Here is a 23,348-nt window from a genome sequence, read left to right on the forward strand (position 1 = left end):
GAAGCTCAGCTTTGAAAGAAACTTATGGAAAGCAGATTTCATTTTTTTACTTAAAAATATTCCAACCCTTTAAAGTTTAATGGTCGTTAACGTACATATCAATAAAACAAAACATTCTTAGATATAGGTAAACTGTATTTATTAAAAAGTTAAATAAGTTAAGATCTGTTAGGCAAGTCAAATTAGATTTTTTCCAGGAATTAATTCTCAGCAAGCTGGAAATCGTCTTAATACCTTCATTTGGTTCTAAAGGACCCCGCAGCAAACATAGGGAAAAAGTGGTTTCAGTTAAGTCTCACGAAATTTTAGTATGATGTTCATTTGGCTCTCCTGATTATTTTTTAGTAAATACTAAAAACAAAATAAAATAAAGATTTAAATGGGGCTCCCATACAACAAACGTGATTTTTGACCAAAGTTAAGCAACGTCGGGAGTGGTCAGTACTTGGATGGGTGACCGTTTTTTTTTTGCTTTTTTTTCTTTTTTTGCATTGTGGTACGGAACCCTTCGTGCGCGAGTCCGACTCGCACTTGCCCGGTTTTTTTACGTAATTCCTCCTCCTGACAGTTGGTAACTGGGGTTAGTAGCATGGGGTCTAAAACGCAACTCGCCTAAGGAGCAGCTCGTCTAAGTCGCAGAAGGTCTACTTCGCATCTCGTCTAAATAGCAGTTTGTCTAAAACGCAACTCGTCTAAAGAGCTGATCGTCTAAGTCGCAGGTGGCCTGAATCGCATTTCGTCTAAATAGCGGTTTGTCTAAAACGCAACTGGTCTACAATTTTTCTTGAGTCGCAACTCGTCTAAATAGCAAGTGCTCTACTTCGCAAGTATTAAGGACGTGGGAATTGACAATATTTCATAGATGAGTAGAATTGGCTACCTGGAGTTTTTTGAAGGTGTCAATATTATATTTTTTACCGATAGTAAACCTTATTACATGTAATTGTATTATTTTTATAACATGCCGTTTTTTCAAAATATTTTTTTGAATATTCATTGTGACACTTTAGTCGTTTGGTGTGGTGTATCATGTGATGGCCTTTGCCTATCGCGAATAATGGCGTTATTAAAAAATATTATGACCTTGACGTTTGAATTAATATGACAGCTAACTAGGGGTCTATCACTTGACTGCCACAATAATCGAAAATCGGCTAAAGGGACACTAATAGCGAATAGTGTCCCTTTCATTTCACTCTAGTATACTATGTAAGATAGAGAAGACGAGACGATAACACTTCGTTTTTCGGATGTTGAGAATAGAACTCCATTCTAAGACCTGTCAAAAAATTAGCATAGACAATGGAAACTTAACGTGTATACTTAACTGAAAATATGAAAAAAAATTAGGTCCACAGAAATTAGTAAATTTCTATCGAAAATTGAGATTCACCCTTTAACGTTTAACGAAGTTAAGATTTTAAGTAACGGATTAACGATTAACGTTATAAGTTAATCATTTGATTAACGGTGCCCAGCTATATCTGTTAGTATCTTTCTACGTCGCTAGATGTCCCTCATTATGATCACTCTCATGAGTCTCATGCTTCATGTGTCCAATTAAAATCACATTCGTAAAATTATAAGTAAATATTTATTAAACACAAGAAATTCCTTAAAAAACACAAACAAACATAAAACTCTCGACTCTAACATAAAAATCTTATTTTTAGTAATTTTACTTAAGCTATAGGCACTGTTTGCCATAGACTAAATATGAAATCCTCCATAGTAAATGTAGGGAAAAATAATTATACTTGCTTTTATTTTGCCTTCACACTTTAAATTTATGCGTATTTTAAGTTTCTTTTAATTTCTGTGAGGTTTTCCAAACATTCAAAAGAATTTATTCCCATGTTATAAAAATAATACAATTACATGTAGTTAATAAGGTTTACTATCGGTAAAAAATATAATATTGACACCTTCAAAAAACTCAAGGTAGCCAATTCTACTCATCTATGAAATATTGTCAATTCCCACGTCCTTAATACTTGCGAAGTAGACCACTTGCTATTTAGACGAGTTGCGACTCAAGAAAAATTGTAGACCAGTTGCGTTTTAGACAAACCGCTATTTAGACGAAATGCGATTCAGGCCACCTGCGACTTAGACGATCAGCTCTTTAGACGAGTTGCGTTTTAGACAAACTGCTATTTAGACGAGATGCGAAGTAGACCTTCTGCGACTTAGACGAGCTGCTCCTTAGGCGAGTTGCGTTTTAGACCCCATGCTACTAACCCGGTAACTGCACCTTATAACGTCAGTAACTGTCAGTGCGTGTCATAACAATATATCGATTTTAGAAAACATGTCGCGTAAATAGAAAATTGTATACTTGATTATTTCTGAAAGTATACTTCCGAGAGAGTTGGCCCCATACAAAAAAATAATCAGGAGAGCCAAATTAATATCATACTAAAATTTCGTGAGATTTAACTGAAACCACCTTTTCCCTATGTTTGCTGCGGGGTCCTTAGTGTAATCCGAGTTTGCTCCATTCCACAAGTTGTGGAAAAAATGCTGCTCTTTTTCCGCTTTTTGCTTGTATAGTTCAAAAACGGTACGTCGGAAGGAAAATTTGCTCTAATCATGATAAAAATTGATATCTGAGGACCCGAAAAGTAAGTACCTTAATATGAATTAGTACCTAGTCAAACATCGTAAAAAATGGCAGCCACTTTGAATTTGTTTTTTTTTTTTGGTAACTTCGTGTTAAAATCCGAACTATTTTTACCAATGTCTGATCCACAACAAGCTTGCTGGTAGTGATGTTAATTTTGACGGTGGGTTCCTTCTATTTCGAGTGGCTCAATTCAATCCAAGGTAAAATGTATCTCCCAAGACTTCGAAAATTAATCCACACCTCCTGGGATGGAGCAAACTCAGGACCAAATGAAGATATTAAAATGATTTCCAGCTTGCTGGGAATTAATTCCTCAAAACGCTTTTTTGGATCTTATGAACCGTGATAGGTAGACAGTTGTAATTTTTACAGATGATGTATTTCTGTTGCTGCTATAACAACAAATACTAAAAACAGAATATATTTAATAAATATTTTAGTGAGGCTCCCATACAACAAACATGATTTTTTTGCCATTCCGACTCGCACTTGGCCGGTTTTTTTTGTTTTGATATCGACCATTGATGGACTGTGCGGAAAGAAAAGAGCCGTAGAATGTATGGAATCCCCTACATTTCACGACTGTTCCCTTTCCGCACAGACTCTATAGATATCTATATAGATAGAAAAACGTAGAAACGGGGTATGGGGGTCGCGAAAAAAATTTTGTGGTCATAAAGGGCCGTGACACCATGAAGTTTGAAAAACACTGTTGTAGATGGAACATTTTACTGAAAGAAGACATTATTTTAATTTAAAAAACAATTTAAACTGCATTCATAGATTTTTAAATAATTACATGATTGAACCGGGAATCAAACCCGCTACATCAGAAAAAAAATCACCCTGTAGCTTTATCATACCGATCGAAAGGCATCATCATAAGGATTATTTTTTGCTAAATAACATAGTGTCAGAAACAAAAGGAAGACCATGAATTTTAACATTTGATGTGAAATTTAGCGAAATAATCAAAAGAGTGCGGCTATGTATTCAACAGATTGAGACTCATTTTGAGGATTAATAAATTAAATTGATTAATTTGGAATTAAGAATGTTAAAATTAATGGGCTTCCTTTTATTTCTGACACTATGTTATTTAGCAAAAAATAATCCTTATGATGATGCCTTTCGATCGGTATGATAAAGCTACAGGGTGATTTTTTTTCTGATGTAGCGGGTTTGATTCCCGGTTCAATCATGTAATTATTTAAAAATCTATGAATGCAGTTTAAGTTGTTTTTTAAATTAAAATAATGTCTTCTTTCAGTAAAATGTTCCATCTACAATATTCAGGGTACTTTCCCTCCATGTGGCATAGCCGTGGGACGCCCTGTATAGCCAATAGTTTTTTTAAACAATCCAGCGAGCGCAGCACGGTTCCATTTTTATCGACTATCACTATGCGCGTCCCTTTCGCACTTACATACTTGTTAGAACGTGACAGGCATGGTGACAAGGGATAAAAACGCGACCGTGCTAGGCCCCCAGGTACCGGTTGAAATATACTTACACAAAATTTCATCCAAATCGGTTTCAGTAAATAATATTAGGTGATATACCAACAGCAGCGCCACCTATCGGGTCCAATAGTGTTTTCAAACCATCCAGATACCCGTTGAAATATACATATATAATAGTCATATACACAAAATTTTACCCAAATCGGTTTCAGTAAATCGAATTTGGCTATATACCGATAGCAGCGCCACCTACCGGGTTTAATTGTTTTTCCCAACCCTTCAGGAACCTATTGAAATATACACACAAAATTTTATCGTTATCGTTCCAGCCGTGACAAACACACGTATTGTAGAACGTATGTTTAAGATATTAAACATTTGTCAATTTTCTTAGTCAATACAAATATTATACGTTTTATACATATAACTACATGGGTATCAAAAAAACTGTTATTTGCAATATCTCCATTCAATTTACTACTCCGTTTCCAACTTTTATTTATACCCACTCATTTGGGTAGAAAAGGTAAATACCGGGTAGATTGGGTAAATACCCGATATCTACCCCGGGTATTTACCCGCCGCCCATCTCTAGCTCGGACACTTAGAGAGAATGGGAGAGGATCGTGCCGTGACGAGAGCGTATTTGGGACAACGAAATGGGAGACGCCCAATTGGACGTCATAGGTATCTACCGCTGGAACGACGTAGTTGCTCGAGATCTGCTTATTCTCGGCCATGGGGACATTGGGGACTGGCGAGAGCTATCGCAAGACCGAGAAACATGGTGTGATCTTTTCTCGGAGGCCAGGATTCACATAACCGTAGTAAGTAATGTTAGTATTCAGAAAGGGAAATGGGGATTACGTACGTTTGTACCAAAAGGCGATTTATGGGCGTTGGTCGTCCATATTCGTCTTAAGGCGGAAATTAATCTAATGAACGTTTTTGCAATTAGGCTTATAAAAATAAATAATTATTTTATGTTGAAATGAGTTTTAAATAAATAACTACGTAGATGAAAAAGTATAATTTTGCCTTTTATCAAATCACATAATTTTTTTTCAGATATTTTGCGTATTAAGTTATCCAAATAACGGCTACAAATAAGAAATCCCTATCACCGTTATGAACCCTGGCAGGGTTGACACACTCTTTATTTCATTTACGCGAGCGGAGCTGCGGGCCCGTCTAGTCTAGAATATGTTCTATTCATGAGATATAACCCGTGAGATAATCATACCCGGTCTCCTATATGTAGATACATTTTTCCTATCATGCTTTCACTGAATTAATTTAACAAATGCACACAGAAAAGAGCGGCAAATTTAGAAAATGTAAGCGCGCGAACGGCTGTGGTCCCATACAAAATTTTCATTTTGCACCTTTTTCTACTGACAAACTTGCTTGACCGGCTATATACATATAAAATATTCTGAACTGAAAGTGGGGATTTATTGTGACTCCGCCTGTCAGACTGTATAGCCAGTCCGATTTCTAAGATCAAGTTCGCCATACATTTACTGTGGCGTACTTGATCTTAGAAAAACGGACAGACTATACCTGAACGTGACTTCGCACTGCCATACAGATAGATAATAAAATATACAAAATACTTATTATAGCGGAATACATTTATACAACAATGATATATATTTACTTATGTTGAGTTAGTCTGTCATGTCATAACAACATTTTAACTAGTTATCTTTTAATCTGCATTAAATTATTATACGTGAATTATTTGACTGGTTCTTCACTGTATGGCATAAACCTATCCCTGTCCAAGTCATATTCTAATCAAATATGAACCGCGAACTCTAAGCGGCCAGTACGTACAGAAAGAAGGTTATTAGCGGATTAATGTCGCTGATTGGTAGTTATTGACATTATATGCATTTCATCTACACTTAGCTATGTACCATTAGAGTAATAAAGATGACTCTTATTTTGTTTACCAGCTTTGATTACAGGCTCTGTAAACGCGTCGTCCTATTTGAATGTAGGCGTAATTGTGTGTGTGTGCTAATTTGGCCCGAGAATTTGAACGGTAATGTTCCTAAAGGCGGTTTCCATACTAAATATATGCGTTCACTGACAGACACGACAACGGTCAGGTGAAACTAAATAAAAGCTTGTAATAACGTAAATTTTTTACTCGTGGTGAAAAAAAAAAATTACGACATGCATGGTCACCTTAAAATTAAAATTAGAATACTAAACTACCGATATTCTGTGTCAAATTGAATGTCATAACTGTCTGGTTACTTTTGAAAACTCGTATCTCACTTTGGTTTGACAGTTTATTTTCTTCGTAATCAAAATGCTGTCATTACGGTTAAAGAGGTTTTATGTTCATTAATTAGGTATTGTAGGGTAACCATATGACTGTAGAGAGTTAAATTTGCCCTCACCAAAAAGTTAAAAATAGGAAAAAATGTGGTCGTTTCACCTAAATACGACGGTGATCGATCAATTATAAGTTACCGAGTGTGCAGGATTACTCCTGCTCGGGGAGTCGCTTGTATAAGCAAGTGATAGATGGCAGATAATGAAGTTTCGTTTTGGTGGTAACTTGGCAAGTAGGCCCTCGGAACCGAACTACCCGACCGCTGTTAACCTTTTCGACGCCGCGTCAAACATTGAACTTTATGCATATGCGCGTAGGTCTGTTGCTCTGTGACCGATTAATCCGACTTTGGCGGCCCGGTTGACCTGCTGTGCGCACACTTCTATCATAAATAAGTTAATTTCAAAACGTTGAATGTGCTATACTTTCATATTTGGGTATAAAGCTTTAAATAAAAGAGAAACATCACATCAAGTAATTATTTATTTATATGAATAATAAAGTTTTTAAGGTCCTTATTGTTAAGGAGCAAAAAGCACCCAATTTTTTTGCAATAGGTACGCGGGCACAGTCTCGAAGACCTGGCCACTAACAAATACGAAATCAAAGAATATATCATCTTATAATTTGAGAACAAGTTCTTATCTTTTCAACTCTTAAACCAGTGGTCAATCTTACTAATACTGGAATAACTGAACTTGAAATATAATTAATAATTTTGCAAATAAAAACGTTAAAAGCTTTAAGGCCTCGTCCATAATAATAACGTACTGAGTTAATACGCCACACTTACGGCCCGGCCACGACATTGAGCAACTTGCGACGGCGGCAGCGATAACTATAGGTTGGAGCGAGACACAGCGATCGGACCTTTCGTTCCCATGGTTGTCGCTGCTGCCGTTGCAGGTAGCGTCGTGGCTGAGCCGTTACCGACTAACGTTTTATTGACTGACGTTAGCGTTAGCGACATAGGACTGAGAAAGAAGACACGTATTTATTTACTCAGAACGTTATTATAGTTTTGACACAATTTTTTGAAAATGTCTGCTGAAACTAACAGCGACCGATGGCATCGTAAATAATTATCAGACGAAGCATTTAAAAACACTGATTGTCATAAAATCTTAGGGTTTACAACATTCTGTACTTATCTAACAATTCTAAAATCGAAGATAACTTTATTCGCCTCGAAGCGACTAATAATTCGAACAAAACCTTCTGGAATGTTCGCAGTGTAAATATTCCAAAAAGTGTATATTAAAGAGATTCTCTTATTCTAATCCCAAAGGGATCTGCGCCCACTCTCTAAATGCACTGATCACTACTATGTAGTGTCCAACTTACATTGTAGTCTCACTCCAAGAAATATCATTACATTAGCACTTATCACGTCAAAGAGGGTAACTCGTCAAAATACTTAACTCAAAATGTAATTCTGAAAGTTTAATTTGGTGGCGTTTCTTTGACGTAATATTACATACTTAACGCGTTCTTCGCTCGCACTGCCTCCATATTTTTTATCAGGCAAGCATGCGGCACTAGCGTTAGCGCTAAGGGGGTTAAAGTAAGGAAGACTGGACCTTTAACCCTGTAGTAGGTTAAAATTTATGCTTTGGTCAACCAAATTGTTGACTTCAGATATAATATCACATCAAATAGTCATAACCCTTTGAATGCCTCAGTACCATACATAAAGAGGTAGTTTTGCAAGATGGCATTCAAAAGTTTAGGTAATTTACAGGCTTGTACTCGTATCTTATGTCTATTAAGTTTTAGGCCTAATGTAATGTAATAACAATAAAAAACCGAAGAACAAACTAGCGGTGGTCAACATCTGACTAGTTTCTTAACCGATTTGAATACCATACACATTTTCCCATTCAAATGGCCCATGACGTCACAACCATACCAGTGAGGTCCACAGATAATGTGACCAAGAAGCATAACCCCCAGACAACTCGGTTTCATTAGATTCAAAATACAAGACGTCAGAAGGTTCTACAATTAAACATACGAATAATCAACAAACATAAGTTTCAAAACAACCTTAAATTAGAATTATTATAATATGTATGGCATAGATTTATTTTTTGATCATTTAACTTGAGCTCGTATGATAATCGTAATGGTAGGTATTCCCGCCATCACATGTGTTTGTACGAAGTAAGTAGATGAACCTTGTTGGCCGGATATAATATTAGTAACCTACTGCACTACAGGAAGTAGAGGGTCTCGTTGAGCGAGTAGTGCGGCTGGTTGTGCAGCGAGTTGGCGGCGAGGAAGGCGAGCTTGTGCGCGTACTGGCACACGGACGGCACGCGTACGCACGACGAGTTGTTGAAGTACATGTGCGTCAGCTTGTACGTCAGCCGCTGGATCTGGACATACAAAACAATCATTAGCTCTACTATTAAACTTCAAGTGGTATTTCATCTGTCCAATTCTAACTCTCATTAAGGAAAATGTGAGACAAAATACACATTAGACAAAGAAATGGACAGATGGAATACTACCCTAAGATCTTAAAGGCTCGAGGCGTAAAGACGCGAGTATTCACCACTCTACCGAGATCGGCGACCTTTCAACATAGCACAAAGAGCACAAAAAAAAGACAAATCTTGGATGTCATTGAACCTGAAGATTCACGAGTTTTTACGTTTCGAGAACTTTTTTTTTAAGAATTAATCTACCACAACAGGTTTTCGTCTCATCGAAGGGATTCCCATGTTTGAATATGAGGCTAGTACAAAAACGGGGCAACTACTTACATGATCAGGGGTCAGGCCAGTCGAGTCCTCGATGACGTTGTAAGACGTCGGTGCGATGGTTCCCTCACGCACGTTTTGGGACACGAGGAAGAAGTCGTATCTGTGGACATAACAAATTACACATTATAATTCAAAACAAAATAACACCAAAATAACGTCCCTTCTCGTTTTTAAACAATTGTGCTTAGTTCTAAAATATAGAATAATTTTTAGTTAGAAAATAAAGCATTATCTGTGTTTCTAATACAAAATTGCGCAAATTTTTGCCAAGACACGAATAATATGTTACTCTTATATGACTCGCTCTTAAAAGATTGTCAGATATTTTTGCTGCCTTCGTTGTGTAACATATGACTGCAGGTGACTGTACACCCCAAACTGAACAGCATTAAAAAACCGTATATGGCAAAGGGAAAAAAAGTACAGTCAGCTGCAAAGAGGTGACCCCCCCTTGCAACCAAATTTCTATGCAGCGGGGGTAACCTCATTGTAGCTGACAGTACATAAATAGTAAGTTTAGTATAGTGATCACCTCTCGGGCAGCGTGACGACGTCGTCGATGACGGTGCCGGGCTGCGGGTTCTCGCCGCGGCCGCGCGCCACGAAGATGCGCGTGTTGATGCGCTTCGATACGATGATGAAGCACAGCCTGTACGGCGCCTCCGCGTACACCTCGTTCAGCTTCTTCTTGATCTCACCCACCTGCAAATACATTGTCGGTTATTAAGTATGGACAACGGTTATGTTAAGCTTGTGAGCGCGCTTCGATTGTAAACTTGGTTAAGTTTCTATAAATTGTTTAATAAGTAGCAAATTCCCTTAATTCCCTGTTTCTTTGGTCATTATATTTATAGTAGTTTCTGAGAAAATAGGCTGTGACAGACGGACAGACGCACGAGTGATCCTATAAGGATTCAGTTTTTTCCTTTTGAGGTACGGAACCTTAAAAACGAGGAAGAGAAAACTTAATTCACCACGGTACATGGGCATAGGGCAAGGATAAATAAGCAAAAGATTTGGTTGACTTGCCTCGTGGCTATGCACATACGGGATTTGTCCGTCGCCCACCCCGTCACGGTAAATGATGATATGCGACGGCAGCTTTTCTGTCAATAATAAATAAAATATGTAAATTACAACGCTCGAAAATGTTTGAATGACACTAATCTTCATTTCCAAGTAGGATAATAAGATTAATATGACAAGAGGTTAAGAGAAGTAATGATGGTGCCAAAGAGCACCGATAAGCTAGAACAGTTCTGCACGGAATCAGCTGTCATTGGTTAAATACAGTCAACTCACGGTTGATCTCTCGGTACTTCTTCAGCGCGACGGTGATGTTGAAGCCCATGTGCGAGGAGAGCTCCTCGCCGGAGGTGTGCGCGTTGACGGAGGAGATGTAGCGCGTCTGCTGGCGGTCCATGGAGGCCACGAAGGCGCCGAAGCTCTTCTCCTTGCTGCGCGTGTCGTGGCACACGTCGTACCCGATCACCATCAGGTTCGGCAGCGGGATGTCCACCGTCCACGGCGCGCCGCCCAGCTGTACCACACCACACCAACCATTATAACATGATAGTTTGTGCGGAAAGAGAATAGTCGTCGAATGTATGGGGCCGGTGGAGTCCAGTACATTCCACGACTCTTCTCTTTCGGAACAGACGGAAGAAATAAAATACAAATGTATGATTTCTATGATTCCAGCTAAATGATATTTAAATAATTCATAAAGATGTCAAACTTTACATGTTCGCCATGTCTAGCAAAGTCAGTTTTATTATATCATTTAAACCTCAATCAACTTTGTTATACATTAAAGTATATCAATAGCTGCTGTGCCTATTGGTTTGACTTTGAGAGCCCAAAGATGCTGGATTCGTCGATCTATGAACTCAAAACGAAAACGGCCGTTTTAACTTTGGACGCATAGATTGACGAATCCAGCAACATAAAACTTGTTTGATGTATTCAAAAGGTACTTAAATACAAAATACAGTACGTAGCGGCCCCTTTTTGAAATACCTATCGTTAAATTTAAATAATCACGATTATGTAGCAGTGACACTAGTGTGCACGTTGATGGGCTCTTAAGATCCCGGTGCTTGAAAGTGCAGATTCATCATTTTACAGTTGTCAGTCAAGTAAATTGATTACCTTACAGTTGATCTGTATGGCCACCTTGGTGGCGATGGACATGGCGGACTTGCACGTCATGTTGCGGCCGCATACCACCTGCGTGGGCACGGCGCGGTCCACCGTGCACTTCTTCTTGATCGCTTCGTACCTGACACAGGAAACGATCGGTTAAAGAGGAAGCCTACCGCGAACCACGTTCGACGTGTTGCCTCTTTGTCGCACTTGTAAATTCGTACGTAAGTGTGACAGGAAGGCAACACGTCGAACGTGGTTCGCGATAGGCCCTCAGGTACAAGACGGATCACGTTTTCCTCAAACTGGCCCATGGAGTTTTCAAATGAATGCAAGTTCCCGTGTTGGAAAACCAACCATAAGAAATTTTATATTTTCCGCTCAGATACTAATTCTAAGTAATCTGAGCTGAGTATTTGAGTATCTGAACTAGAAGTCTCTAGCTTATCTAGATGAAAGGTTTATAATCGAAAACCTTGTGCCTTTTAATTTTGCAGCAGAAATTATATCCAATCTAAATGGTTATCGAAAATGATTTGAGTGTTTCAAAAGTCTACATAAAGTCGCAAGAACACGTATTGTCCCATAATAATCTCCAAAATGTTGTATAAAAATTCACCTGTCCGCCATCTGTCTTGCCAAGACGCACAGAATGAGGGCCGGATTTTTCTTGGCGATTACATTCTCGCACATGTTGGCGTACTCCATCGACCCGTCACGCTGGATGGACACTAAACAAGAGACAATGTATGTTTTTTATATACTGAAATTATATCAAGTAGAAATCTAAAATGCTAGGAGTATTATGGATTATAGTCGCGTTTATCTCGAACGTACCAACTTCCGGTTGCGGCATTCTGAAGCCGGCCCCGCTGCCAGTCTTCATAATGAGCGCCACGAAGGCCTCGGCGTCGCGGCGCTGGCGCTCCGGCGTGATCACCACCCACGAGGGGCACGGCCCGAAAGAGAGCAGAGGCCGAGACCTGCAAGTATTATTAAGGATTCAGTAACCTACATCCACTCGATTTTCCAATCTGAAGTGAAGTATTAATAGTAGTTTGTGTTACAAGGGATCAAAATGACATATTTCCGTCAAGGGCGTACATTGAATCCTGAATGAAGCGATGGATTCTAAAGCAGAATCCCGAGCGTAATGAGGGATTCAAGGGTTAACGCCCAAGACGAAATAATGTTGATGCTTTTCACATCAACTATGAGAAAAATAAAAAAATCTTAGTGTTGACATAAATTATTATGTTTTAAAATATTATTCAAGCTAAAAAAAGAATGCAAAAAATAACAAAAACCAATGTTCTTGTTATTTTAGGACAATTCCTAGAACAGAAAAGTGCCACTTTGATCCCCCCCTAGCAGGGAAGAAAAAGCCCTTTTCCGAATAGGTGATGTGAAAAAATATTTTCACCCCAGCAGCTCGAACAAGGGTACTTTGCTTCTTAAAAACAGTGAGCAAAATGCGATTTTGCTCACTGAGTCATTTTGTCTCACTCAGTGAGCAAAATCGCATTTTGCTCACTGACGAGACAAAATGAGTGAGCAAAATCGCATTTTGCTCACTGAGTGAGACAAAATGTCATTCACTTTTATAGTCAAATGTCATTTCAACATGCGGGGTCTAATACAAGTTCGATATACTTGGGTTCTATTATCTCTGTCCCTCTAGGTATGTTCTCACTGCTTAGGGTGAAAAATTTTGTGTACTACACGAGATCAAAGTTATTTACATCTCGTGCGCTTTTGAATCCCTTACTACGCTCAAGATTCTAAATTAGATTCACTCGCTACGCTCGTGAATCTATTATAGAATCTTTCGCTTGCACGGGACTCAAAATAAGCACTCGAAGAAATATCAAACTTTGATCTCTTGTTGTACAAATAACTATTGTCACTTCGATCACGGAAGAGGCGCAGAACTTTAACAGTAGAAATGACTAGCCTCATGTCTCTAGTCCAGCCTTCAGTGGTGAGGCCGGCGGGGTATTTCCGCCCGTCGCCCTGCGTGATGTTCTCCGGCGGGAGTAGACGGCCTTTGAACTTGATTAGTTCATTGGATAATTTCAGGTCCCATGTCCCCAGTTCCTAAAAGTTAATCGATTGGTTAGATTATCATACACATTTTTATTGATTATAAACAAATGCTCTTACAATATGTATGTGACTTTCTCTATCAAAAGGTACCACTTTGTTGCTTACCATAAAGACGAAACTTGCTTGTATCTTTATACGAATAACCTGTCTAAGCGGTACTTATGGTAAGCGACAAAGTGGTACTTTTTAATTAAGAAATAATTATAATAAATGTGTTTTGTTCATCTTCGTATTTTAGTTTTCCTGAGTAGTACACCTAAGAGTGAGTCATCTGTAACTACGTTCAAAGGAAACCTCAGTATAGATATCTAACAAATATTTCCTTTTCATTTGTTAAGGCATCAGCCAAACGGGAGCCCCATTTTCTTGGGACAAACCGTTTCCTAGGCCGGCACCGGTCTGACAGAGTGTGGATAGTATAAAGCTTAACTTACAGCAACCACCTCATTGTTCTGCGTAAAGCGCCTGTTGAAGGCGAGCAGCTTCTGTATCCTGGTATCGGGGCCGATCTTGGTGTTCACGGCCATGGCCTTCATGAGCTGGAAGTTGACCAGCTCCGGTCTGACAGCGTGTGGATAGTATAAAGCTTAACTTACAGCAACCACCTCATTGTTCTGCGTAAAGCGCCTGTTGAAGGCGAGCAGCTTCTGTATCCTGGTATCGGGGCCGATCTTGGTGTGCACGGCCATGGCCTTCATGAGCTGGAAGTTGACCAGCTCCGGTCTGACAGCGTGTGGATAGTATAAAGCTTAACTTACAGCAACCACCTCATTGTTCTGCGTAAAGCGCCTGTTGAAGGCGAGCAGCTTCTGTATCCTGGTATCGGGGCCGATCTTGGTGTGCACGGCCATGGTCTTCATGAGCTGGAAGTTGACCAGCTCCGGTCTGACAGCGTGTGGATAGTATAAAGCTTAACTTACCGCGACCACCTCCTTGTTCTGCGTAAAGCGCCTGTTGAATGCGAGCAGCTTCTGTATCCTGGTATCGGGGCCGATCTTGGTGTGGACGGCCATGGCCTTCATGAGCTGGAAGTTGGCGCGCATCTCGTCGGAGAGGCCGGTCTGGCGGCACAGCTCGGGCACCAGGTACACCAGCTCGGGCATGCCGGCGCGGATCTCGCGCGGCTTCGAGCGGGAGATCAGCAGCGGCTGCCGAGCGTCGTTGATGCGGATGTCGTATTTCTGCAGAACGTACGAGCGGTTAAGGAATGCTGTTGATTGCATATGTAACGACGATGCAGTTCCCATACAAATTTAGTCGGGTTGTTCTCATATAAATTGCATCTTTAAAAACTAGTGATCCAAAAGACTCTAGCCTTGTCAGCTCTTTTTTAGGGCTCGCCTCATCTCTTGACGCTTAAAAGGCTAAAAGCCTATTTTAATAATGAAATAAATAAGGCTTTTAGAACTATATTTTAACTTCTCAGGACTGGTGCACTAAACAGCAGGAGTTAAATGGGCAGATGTTCAAATCAGTCTGAGCGTTATTATTAAGGGAGTAGTTTGTGCAAGATCACTGGGCGACCAAAACCCCCTTAGTTACTTCCGCTGCCGCATGCCGACTAGTAAAAATATAACAACAATTTTCCGGGCTTCCAAATTCTCGCTTTAGGATCACTACCCGCTCCAGTACTTACAGTTTTATAGTAGTCCATATAGGATATGGTCTGCTCCTTCATTTTGAATGTGGACGACGGAGACTCGTTCCAGGCCACGTCATCTACGCGGTAGGTTCGCTTGTTGTAGTCGGTCATCACGATTTTGCCTACAATTTTAACAGTAGTTTATGAGACTGCTACATAATGAATGAAACACAATAAAACAAGACCGAACAATAATTGATAGCACATTTTACACGAAAGTGGTTTTGAATATAGTGATAATCGACATTGAATTTAAATATCATTATAAAATTGAATGGGATGTTATTATGATACAATAATTACATTGTCACTGATAAGAAATTAGTTTTAACAAGACAATTTAAAATATTGTCTTCAGTTACCTCGATAGTTACTTATGAAATAAAACTATGAAAAGGGATTATGGATGGATGGGATGTATTATAAATTGATTATAGTCATATAATATAAAAGCAGTTTATTTTTAATACAACTTAACAGTTTATTTGCGGTTTATGAACGCATCATAGACGGTTTAAGTGTGCAGGTAAAGAAAGAGAATCTAAAGCTCATAGTTCATACATTTTTACAAATGGGGGTTGATGAAATAATAAAGTTAAAATAATGTATTTACCCGCCACGTCTTCCACGAAAATTTTCTTAAAGTTGGCGCCCTTGGTTTGGGCATATTCTTGCAGCATTTGCAAAACCGTGTCCATGCGCAGCACTTTATGGGTGATCTCGGTCACCATAAGGAGGCGGTCCTCATATTGATTTATTGTTGTCTTGTAGCCGGGCCAAATTTGGAGCTTGTATTCTGGGATGTCAACCTATAAAATAGTTATGAAATTAATTCATCATCTTACCAGTTAAATTTGATTGTACTTTAGTTAATAGATATTGAAAATAATGTAAACAATGCAATTTACTTTATTTTGCATATTTCAGGACAACAAGGACAATTTAAATATTTATGGTGGGTTTTACTAACGTCAATTGGTAACAAAACCTGTCATATTGCTGACATAATCTACATACTTTATTTTTTTCTCTAGTAGGTATATTGCAGTATTGTTACTTAGTAGCTCACATTTCATTATTTCTCTTTGTATTATAATTTTTGTTTTTATTCTACATATTTTCCAAATACTAGTTATTTTCAATTGAATGTTGTGTCAACCGACCTTACCTTATTAGTACCACACCAAAGATAATGGAAAAATTTTTCTTTAAAAATTAAACTCTTGAAAATAAATTTACTTAATTTTCTTTGACCACACAAAGTACTGGCCTCCGCGATAAAGGCTTCCCTAGTGCGGAGACCACCGATACCGAAATTGTATCGCACGTTAAGAAAAGTTCCTTACATAATAAATTAGTGAATAAGTTTGTAAATATAGTTTACTTAAGTTTATTGTACCTACTTATCTTAAATCAATATTTTTCATTTCCATTTTTTTTAATAATTTGCAATTTTTATTGAATTTCACTTAGTGTCACTTACCTTAGCATCAGGGTCGAAAAAGTCCCTGCCCATCAACTGCAAGTTCAGCTTGTAAAAACACTTTCTGATGATCAGATTGAAAATCTGTAGGTAATGGTAGTCACCCGGTGCGACATCTTGGGTAAGCTGGAATAAAAATACAAGAATTTTACGCATAAAGTGATAAAAAAATACCAGGAAATCGTAAAATGCGTATTGTTATGTATTATGTACCAACCTTGATGAGAAGTCTCATACGCTGCCCGTCCGTCCTACGGTCGGAGTACAACTCCAAAGGGTTGGGGTGCAGCTTCTTGACGGTGTACAGGACGCAGCCGTCAAATATATACCTATAAACAATACAATACGTATATTGTACTTACCTAACACACTAATACTTACATAAAATACTTAAATTCTCAGTTGGTTGGTAAAGAATTTGGTATCGTCTTGGGTCGTCCCATTCGTTTTTCGTCAAGTTCTTAAATTAGTCCTATTCTGCTTTCGGCACTCATTCTACATTCGTCACAATCGTCGATGGCTTTCAATGTAGAATGAGTGACGAAAGCAGAATAGGACTAATTTAAGAACTTGACGAAAAACGAATGGGACGACCCAAGACGATACCAAGAATTTGCGTAGTAATTTTCTAGTAAGATAGCAGAGTTTAAGGATTATTAGGAATTGGATGTAGGCAATGTTATATTATAATTAATATAATAGTGTTGAATTATCTGTATGCAAAAAATATAAAAAATAAAACTCCCGGCACACGAGGTTAAAGGCTCCGTCGCACAGGCGCGTTTTGCGGGCGGCGTGTGAGCGGGGCGCGCCGCTTTTACATATAAAACGCTCACGCTCCGCCCGGAAAACGCGCCTATGTGATGGAACCTTAAGTTAAATCTTGAAATAATTTGACAACTAGAAATAAAGCTAAAATACAGTTAGCTACATTTTAGTACAAAAAACCTGTGTAGGGTCTAATAGATAAAGAAATTTGGCAGGTGTTCTAGTAACATTTACTAATATGATTGCGTTATGCAGTTTTTATGACGTCTTAATGCGTTCTCTGAATTTAAACTGTTTTACCTATGCCTTTGGGATGTACTAACGCTTGTGCCAGACGGCAGACAACCACAGTTTCTGCAACATGACCTTGGTATGTTTTAAACTTGTACGGACCGCCGCAGCCGCATTAAAATAAAAGGGTTACATTTTTATACGGGTCATGGTTATGCTTTCTCGTCTTAGGCGTGGGCCTCAGGCGAGTGCAAGTGGTTGCACCATTGTACTAACCCGAGGTTAAGCGGTTAAACCTGGAGTTACCATGGTTACCAGTACAACTTGACACTAGGTTAATAACCTCGAGGTAGTGGGATGGTGCAAGTGGGCCTTACCCTCCTAGAGTGTTGGCGTGGACACGCAGCAGCGCCTTGCGGGTGCCGGTGCTGTCCTCCTCGGGGTCCACGTCCACGTGGTACTGGTACAGGCGCCACTGCGGCGTGGAGTGGACGGTGAAATAATTCGCCATTAACTCCAGTGGGTCGCCGAAAGACCCTATAAATAATAGAGAACTTGTAAAAATATTTTGCTTAGTTAAATAGCAATACTCGTTATTTTAATGTATGAGACAGGTTCACTGTACGTGGCCCACACCTTTATTGGAAAGCCGTAGGATTAACAATTCAGATTGGGACAGTGAATGTGTTGAGTTTGTGCAACTGCAAAGTCGCAATTTTTGCCAGATTAAAAACGTTCTCTCGGCTTTGGCGGAACGACACTGATAATGGAGATATAGATATGGATACATTATTATTACCAAACAAGTGTTATGGCCAGTGGGCCATACCCGCGCTTTTGGATACAGGAATGTTTTGCATTAGAAATATTAGAATGCACCTTTAAGCACATTTGGTGCTTAATGCCTATTTACTTGTAGTGTGGTAACATGACTATTTTGCAATAAACAAAATTATAGATACTCATCAATCATCATTCCTGCACCCAAAACCCAGGGGCATGACTATTTATTTATTTATTTAGAAATTTAATTCAGGCCACAAGGCCCATTTTACAAATACCTTACAGACTAACATATATATGTATTTTATAAACTTAAAACTAAACACTATTTAGTCGAAAAAACATCGTGGCTCCGTTGCATCGGCTGCTCTTGTGTCGGATTCGGACTGAGTCTATGGCAAGTATTCATTCAGAGGAAGTATAATATGTATCACTATTATAGTAGTAATGCTGTATTGCTTTTGGTTGTAAAGAGTAACCCGACTAAACCACAAACCACTTTATTATCATTATCATGTTTAGGCGGCACTGGTTTGCTCAGTGTCCCACGTTCATAGTGACCGTCATTTTCGATGAATGAATGAAAATCTTTATTTCAGGCAACTAGTGGCTAATACATAAATACCTAGAACATACATATTATAAAAACATCATTTATTTATTTATAGGCATTATTATTAATGCCCGGACATTTAGACACATTAAATATTTCTAGTACATTTGTTTAATTTCTAGTCATTTAGAAGCAGGTTGTGATCGATCATGGCGGTTATGAAGTATTATAATATTATTAGAATAATCAGAAGCTACTAAAAACATGTCCTTACAATAAATTGCCCATCAACCAGTTTTCATAAATATAATGGTTTTCCTACGTTTACATACTGTCCCTGAGTTCAATGATCATGGTTAGGAATTTTATTATTTCATATCCTCCACTTCTTCGTAAAAAAAAACCGGGCAAGTGCGAGTGCGAGCGCGCACGAAGGGTTCCGTACCACAATGCAAAAAAAGCAAAAAAAAAACGGTCACCCATCCAAGTACTGACCACTCCCGACGTTGCTTAACTTTGGTCAAAAATCACGTTTGATGTATGGGAGCCCCATTTAAATCTTTATTTTATTCTGTTTTTAGTATTTGTTGTTATAGCGGCAACAGAAATACATAATCTGTGAAAATTTCAACTGTCTAGCTATCACGGTTCGTGAGATACAGCCTGGTGACAGACGGACGGACAGCGAAGTCTTAGTTATTATTATTTTAATGTTTCGCCCAACTGTCAGAACATCCCAGTAGTACCGATAGTTAGAATTTCGTTGTTTTGTTTGTTGCTCAATATAACAGGTTAGGCCGCGGACTGGACGGACGACAAGGCCATTCCGGTGTTCCGCCTTTTCGCAGAACTATTTATGGCGGAATTTCATTTGCCAACCAACATTTCGCCGACGTTTCACTTTGACAACTAACGATTAGCAAATTTTTGTATGACAACGTTTCAATTGGTAGAATTATTGTAAAGCAGATTATTATAATGCCTCTAAAATAATGCCTCTTGGTCGAACAACTCTTGGACGAATAATGTTTCGTTGAAGCTACAGTTCGCTTTTCATACATTAGGCAAGTTACAAATAAGAACAAGATACATACCAAAAAATCAAAAATGGCCGAGTTGTTCGACTTTTTTTATATTTTAATATTTGAAGCCAGTGGCAGCGAGCGAGCAAGACCTGCCTGGGCAGAGCCGACTTGGATATGGTTAGGTTAGAAGGTTATTTTTTTTCAACAACCTAAAAAACGTAATAACACAGCAACTTTCGGGTCAAATATCCCAACTTTCGTGTCAAATATCTCGGCCATTTTTGATTTTAGAGAAAAGTTATTCCTACAAAACGGCTCCCCTTTAGCACAGTCTGACCTAATGAAACAATTGGTAGACAATAAACAACTAAGTGTATATATTATGCCAACTAAAACATTCTACGACATGAAAGTTGGCATTTTCAAAATTGACATTATAAAACAAAACACAGACCAAATGTTTAATTGGTAACTGTGCGGTTGGCAAATAAAAAAAAACATTTGATAAGTTGGGAAGTGAAAATTCGGCGAAATAAAATTCCGCCAAACGTGAGTTGGGAAGTGATAATCGGCCATACCATTTTCGGCGATAAATAAGAGAACCGGCCATTCCATACTATTGGGGTGAGCGCAATGCATATGATTGGCCCTGATTTTTATGTCCATATTAGGTTTTGTCCGAGAAGCGCTGGTAGGAGCGTGCGACTTGCAATCCGGAGGTAGCGGGTTCAAACCCTGGCTCGTACCAATGAGTTTTTCGGAACTTATGTACGAAATATTATTTGATATTTACCAGTCGCTTTTCGGTGAAGGAAAACATCGTGAGGAAACCGGACTAATCCCCAAGGGACTAGTTTACCCTCTCGGTTGGAAGGTCGGATGGCAGTCGCTTTCGTAAAAACTAGTGCCTACGTCAATTCCAGGAATTAGTTGCCCAGCAAGCGGACCCCAGGCTCTCATGAGCTTAATGCCGGGACAACGCCAGGAAGAAGATTAGGTTTTGTTTTATTAAAACTATGTAATAAAATTAAACTAGCGACCCAGCGGCTTTGCACGGGTAGAACCCTAACAAAGTATAAACCTAATTCTTCCTCAATAATCACTCTATTGAGCGGCTCACGAGCTCCATACAGCAAGTTCTTAGACCATTGAAATCAACATTTAAGCCTTTGGCTTTTTTTCTCCAAAGTTTGCCGACCCCATCCCCCAGTGTGGTAATAGAAGTTCGCAAGTGCCAAAATAAATGAAAATAGCTACAATCCATGGATTGATTCACTTCCTTTTATCGGTCTGTCTATTTGAATTATTTACTTTACCAAATGCTAGCATGCTTATAGGTACACACTTGAAAGGAATCAGCCATTTAAGAAACAGTAACACTTACCTTTTTTCGATTGCAACTGATCAGGGCGGGTGCGGAGAATCATGACGTTCTCTGGGAGCACCCTGCCGCCACCACGGCGCGAGCCGCGACCGCTCACCACTCCGCCGGGCTCACCTGAGCCTCCCGGGCCCCCCTGGCCTAAAAAAAATTAATAACAAATTAAGGTTCGGTTAACTAATACCTAAGGCTTAGTAAAAATAATGTCTAGGGTCAACAATCATGAGTCTCGATCATGTTACATGATACCATGTAAGTAATTTTCTTCATATCAGACTGTCAGAGTAAATTAAATGAAACAAAAACAAGATTACCTATGTCCAACGTCTGCATGCGCTGCTGAATGTCCACATCCCCCGGATGCGCGTGGGTGGACGGCGTGGTCCTGTGCGAGGCGCGGCCGGCCGGCGCGGCGACGGCGGGCACGCCGGCGCGCACGGGCGGCGCCACGGACGGCGGGCCCCAGGCCGCCGGCGGCTGCGGCCGCGGCCCGCCCGGCGCCGGCTCGCCCGGCCGCCGCGGCGCCTGCCCGCCCTCCTGCGACCCTCGTCCGGCGCGCCCGCGGGCCTTCCCCCTTCCCCGTGGTTGTTCAGACATTCTCTGCTCACTCTGAAAAAAGTTCAAAATTTAACGGAATACTAAATTGCACTACATCAACGATCGATATGTTGTGCGAGTTCTGACATGACCTTGATGCACTTCCCGATTTTACAAAATGGATGACCCAAAATAATTTTTTAGGCAGGAACGACAGGTACTTATTACAAAAATATAGGTCCGAGGTTTCTTTTAATTAGGATAATGTGTGGGTCAACAATATTTTTAAACATAATTCACATGTTAGCATAAAGAGGTCAATAATGTTAGTATCCCTTCATAAAAACAAAAAAAGCTGACCCAGCCATTTTATTTACCAACAATACCAACAATGGCGGGTGACGCGTGCTGTTTTTATTTTGATTGAAAAAGTAGTCTTTGCAATTAATTATGATATGTCACGTATTATTAAATTGCAACTAAATATATTATAAAATATTCATCAATTTAACACAATTTCAGTGAAAAATAAAAGAGAATCGACGACAAGAAAAATGACGTACATTATGAGCTTGCTGAAGTACTCATCGTTGCAAAACATACTTATTGCTTTCAAATCGAATAATTAAACTTAAAAATGTATAATATATTGTTTTCACTTACTTGTTCCTATAAATTAGATAACCGAAGCACGAAAACCGTCATCCATGCAGCGAAACAAAAAGTGAATGGAATGTGGAAAAAAAAGTGTAGCCGGAAATCGCGAAAACGCGTGTTGCCACATGTAAAATAATTAGACTACTATTAAACGACTGGACGGTCTGAGGGATCGTTGAGGACGTATAATGCCGGCTACATACGTAACGATAAATCGTTGCGATAAAACTGTGCAGTCCGACTGTGCAGATAAATCGAACCGTGTGTATGACAAATCGTTGTCGATTATCGTAACGATTGGCGAACTTTACCGTTTAAGGTTAAAAGCCGTAACACACCATCACACCGCACCAAGGTCATTGTGCGACGCACCGATAAGTAAGAGCGAGAAAGAAATATCGCTTTCTCGCTCTTACTTATGCGTGCGTCGCACAATGACCTTGGTGCAGTGCGATGGTGTATTAGCTGCTTTAGGCATCGCACGGGGGTCGTATTTATGCGTTAGAGGGAGCAAGTGATATTGCTGTCTCGTTCTACCGCATGGCTGCGTCCCTTGGACTGGCCTGCGTTGGCCCAACATGTACAGGGGCCTTCATTAGGGCGAGCGAAGCGAGCCCTATCACTAGCAAACTATGCATTCTTGTGGTACACTTTACGGAAAAACTATCGCACTGATAGGTTTGAAATTTAACATAGTAATTTAAATTCATGTCTAGATGAGTTATCAAACATAAAAATATTATTTATTAAACCCAAAAAAATAAAATAAAGGAATAACACTTTGTATGAATACTAGCGCCATCTGTTAGAAAAATTATGAATTAAAATTC

General features: G+C 39.4%; 1 protein-coding gene across 1 annotated transcript; it reads right to left on the minus strand.

Moving 5' to 3' along the window:
* Positions 1-6,904: 6,904 nt before the first annotated feature.
* On the minus strand, positions 6,905-21,923 carry LOC134678988 (piwi-like protein Siwi). Its single transcript, XM_063537796.1, has 17 exons — positions 21,639-21,923; positions 21,328-21,465; positions 17,960-18,119; positions 16,801-16,912; positions 16,584-16,709; positions 15,714-15,909; positions 15,095-15,222; positions 14,379-14,639; positions 13,307-13,449; positions 12,190-12,335; positions 11,972-12,083; positions 11,359-11,488; positions 10,510-10,747; positions 10,237-10,313; positions 9,740-9,909; positions 9,208-9,307; positions 6,905-8,817 (listed from the first exon to the last, which is right to left on the minus strand). The coding sequence occupies exons 1-17, from the start codon at positions 21,919-21,921 to the stop codon at positions 8,653-8,655; spliced, it is 2,685 nt and encodes an 894-aa protein (XP_063393866.1). The 5' UTR covers positions 21,922-21,923; the 3' UTR covers positions 6,905-8,652.
* Between the last annotated feature and the right edge of the window lie 1,425 nt (positions 21,924-23,348).

The sequence above is a fragment of the Cydia fagiglandana genome, chromosome 1 (genome assembly GCF_963556715.1).
Source record: "Cydia fagiglandana chromosome 1, ilCydFagi1.1, whole genome shotgun sequence".
Taxonomy (NCBI): Eukaryota; Metazoa; Arthropoda; class Insecta; order Lepidoptera; family Tortricidae; genus Cydia; species Cydia fagiglandana.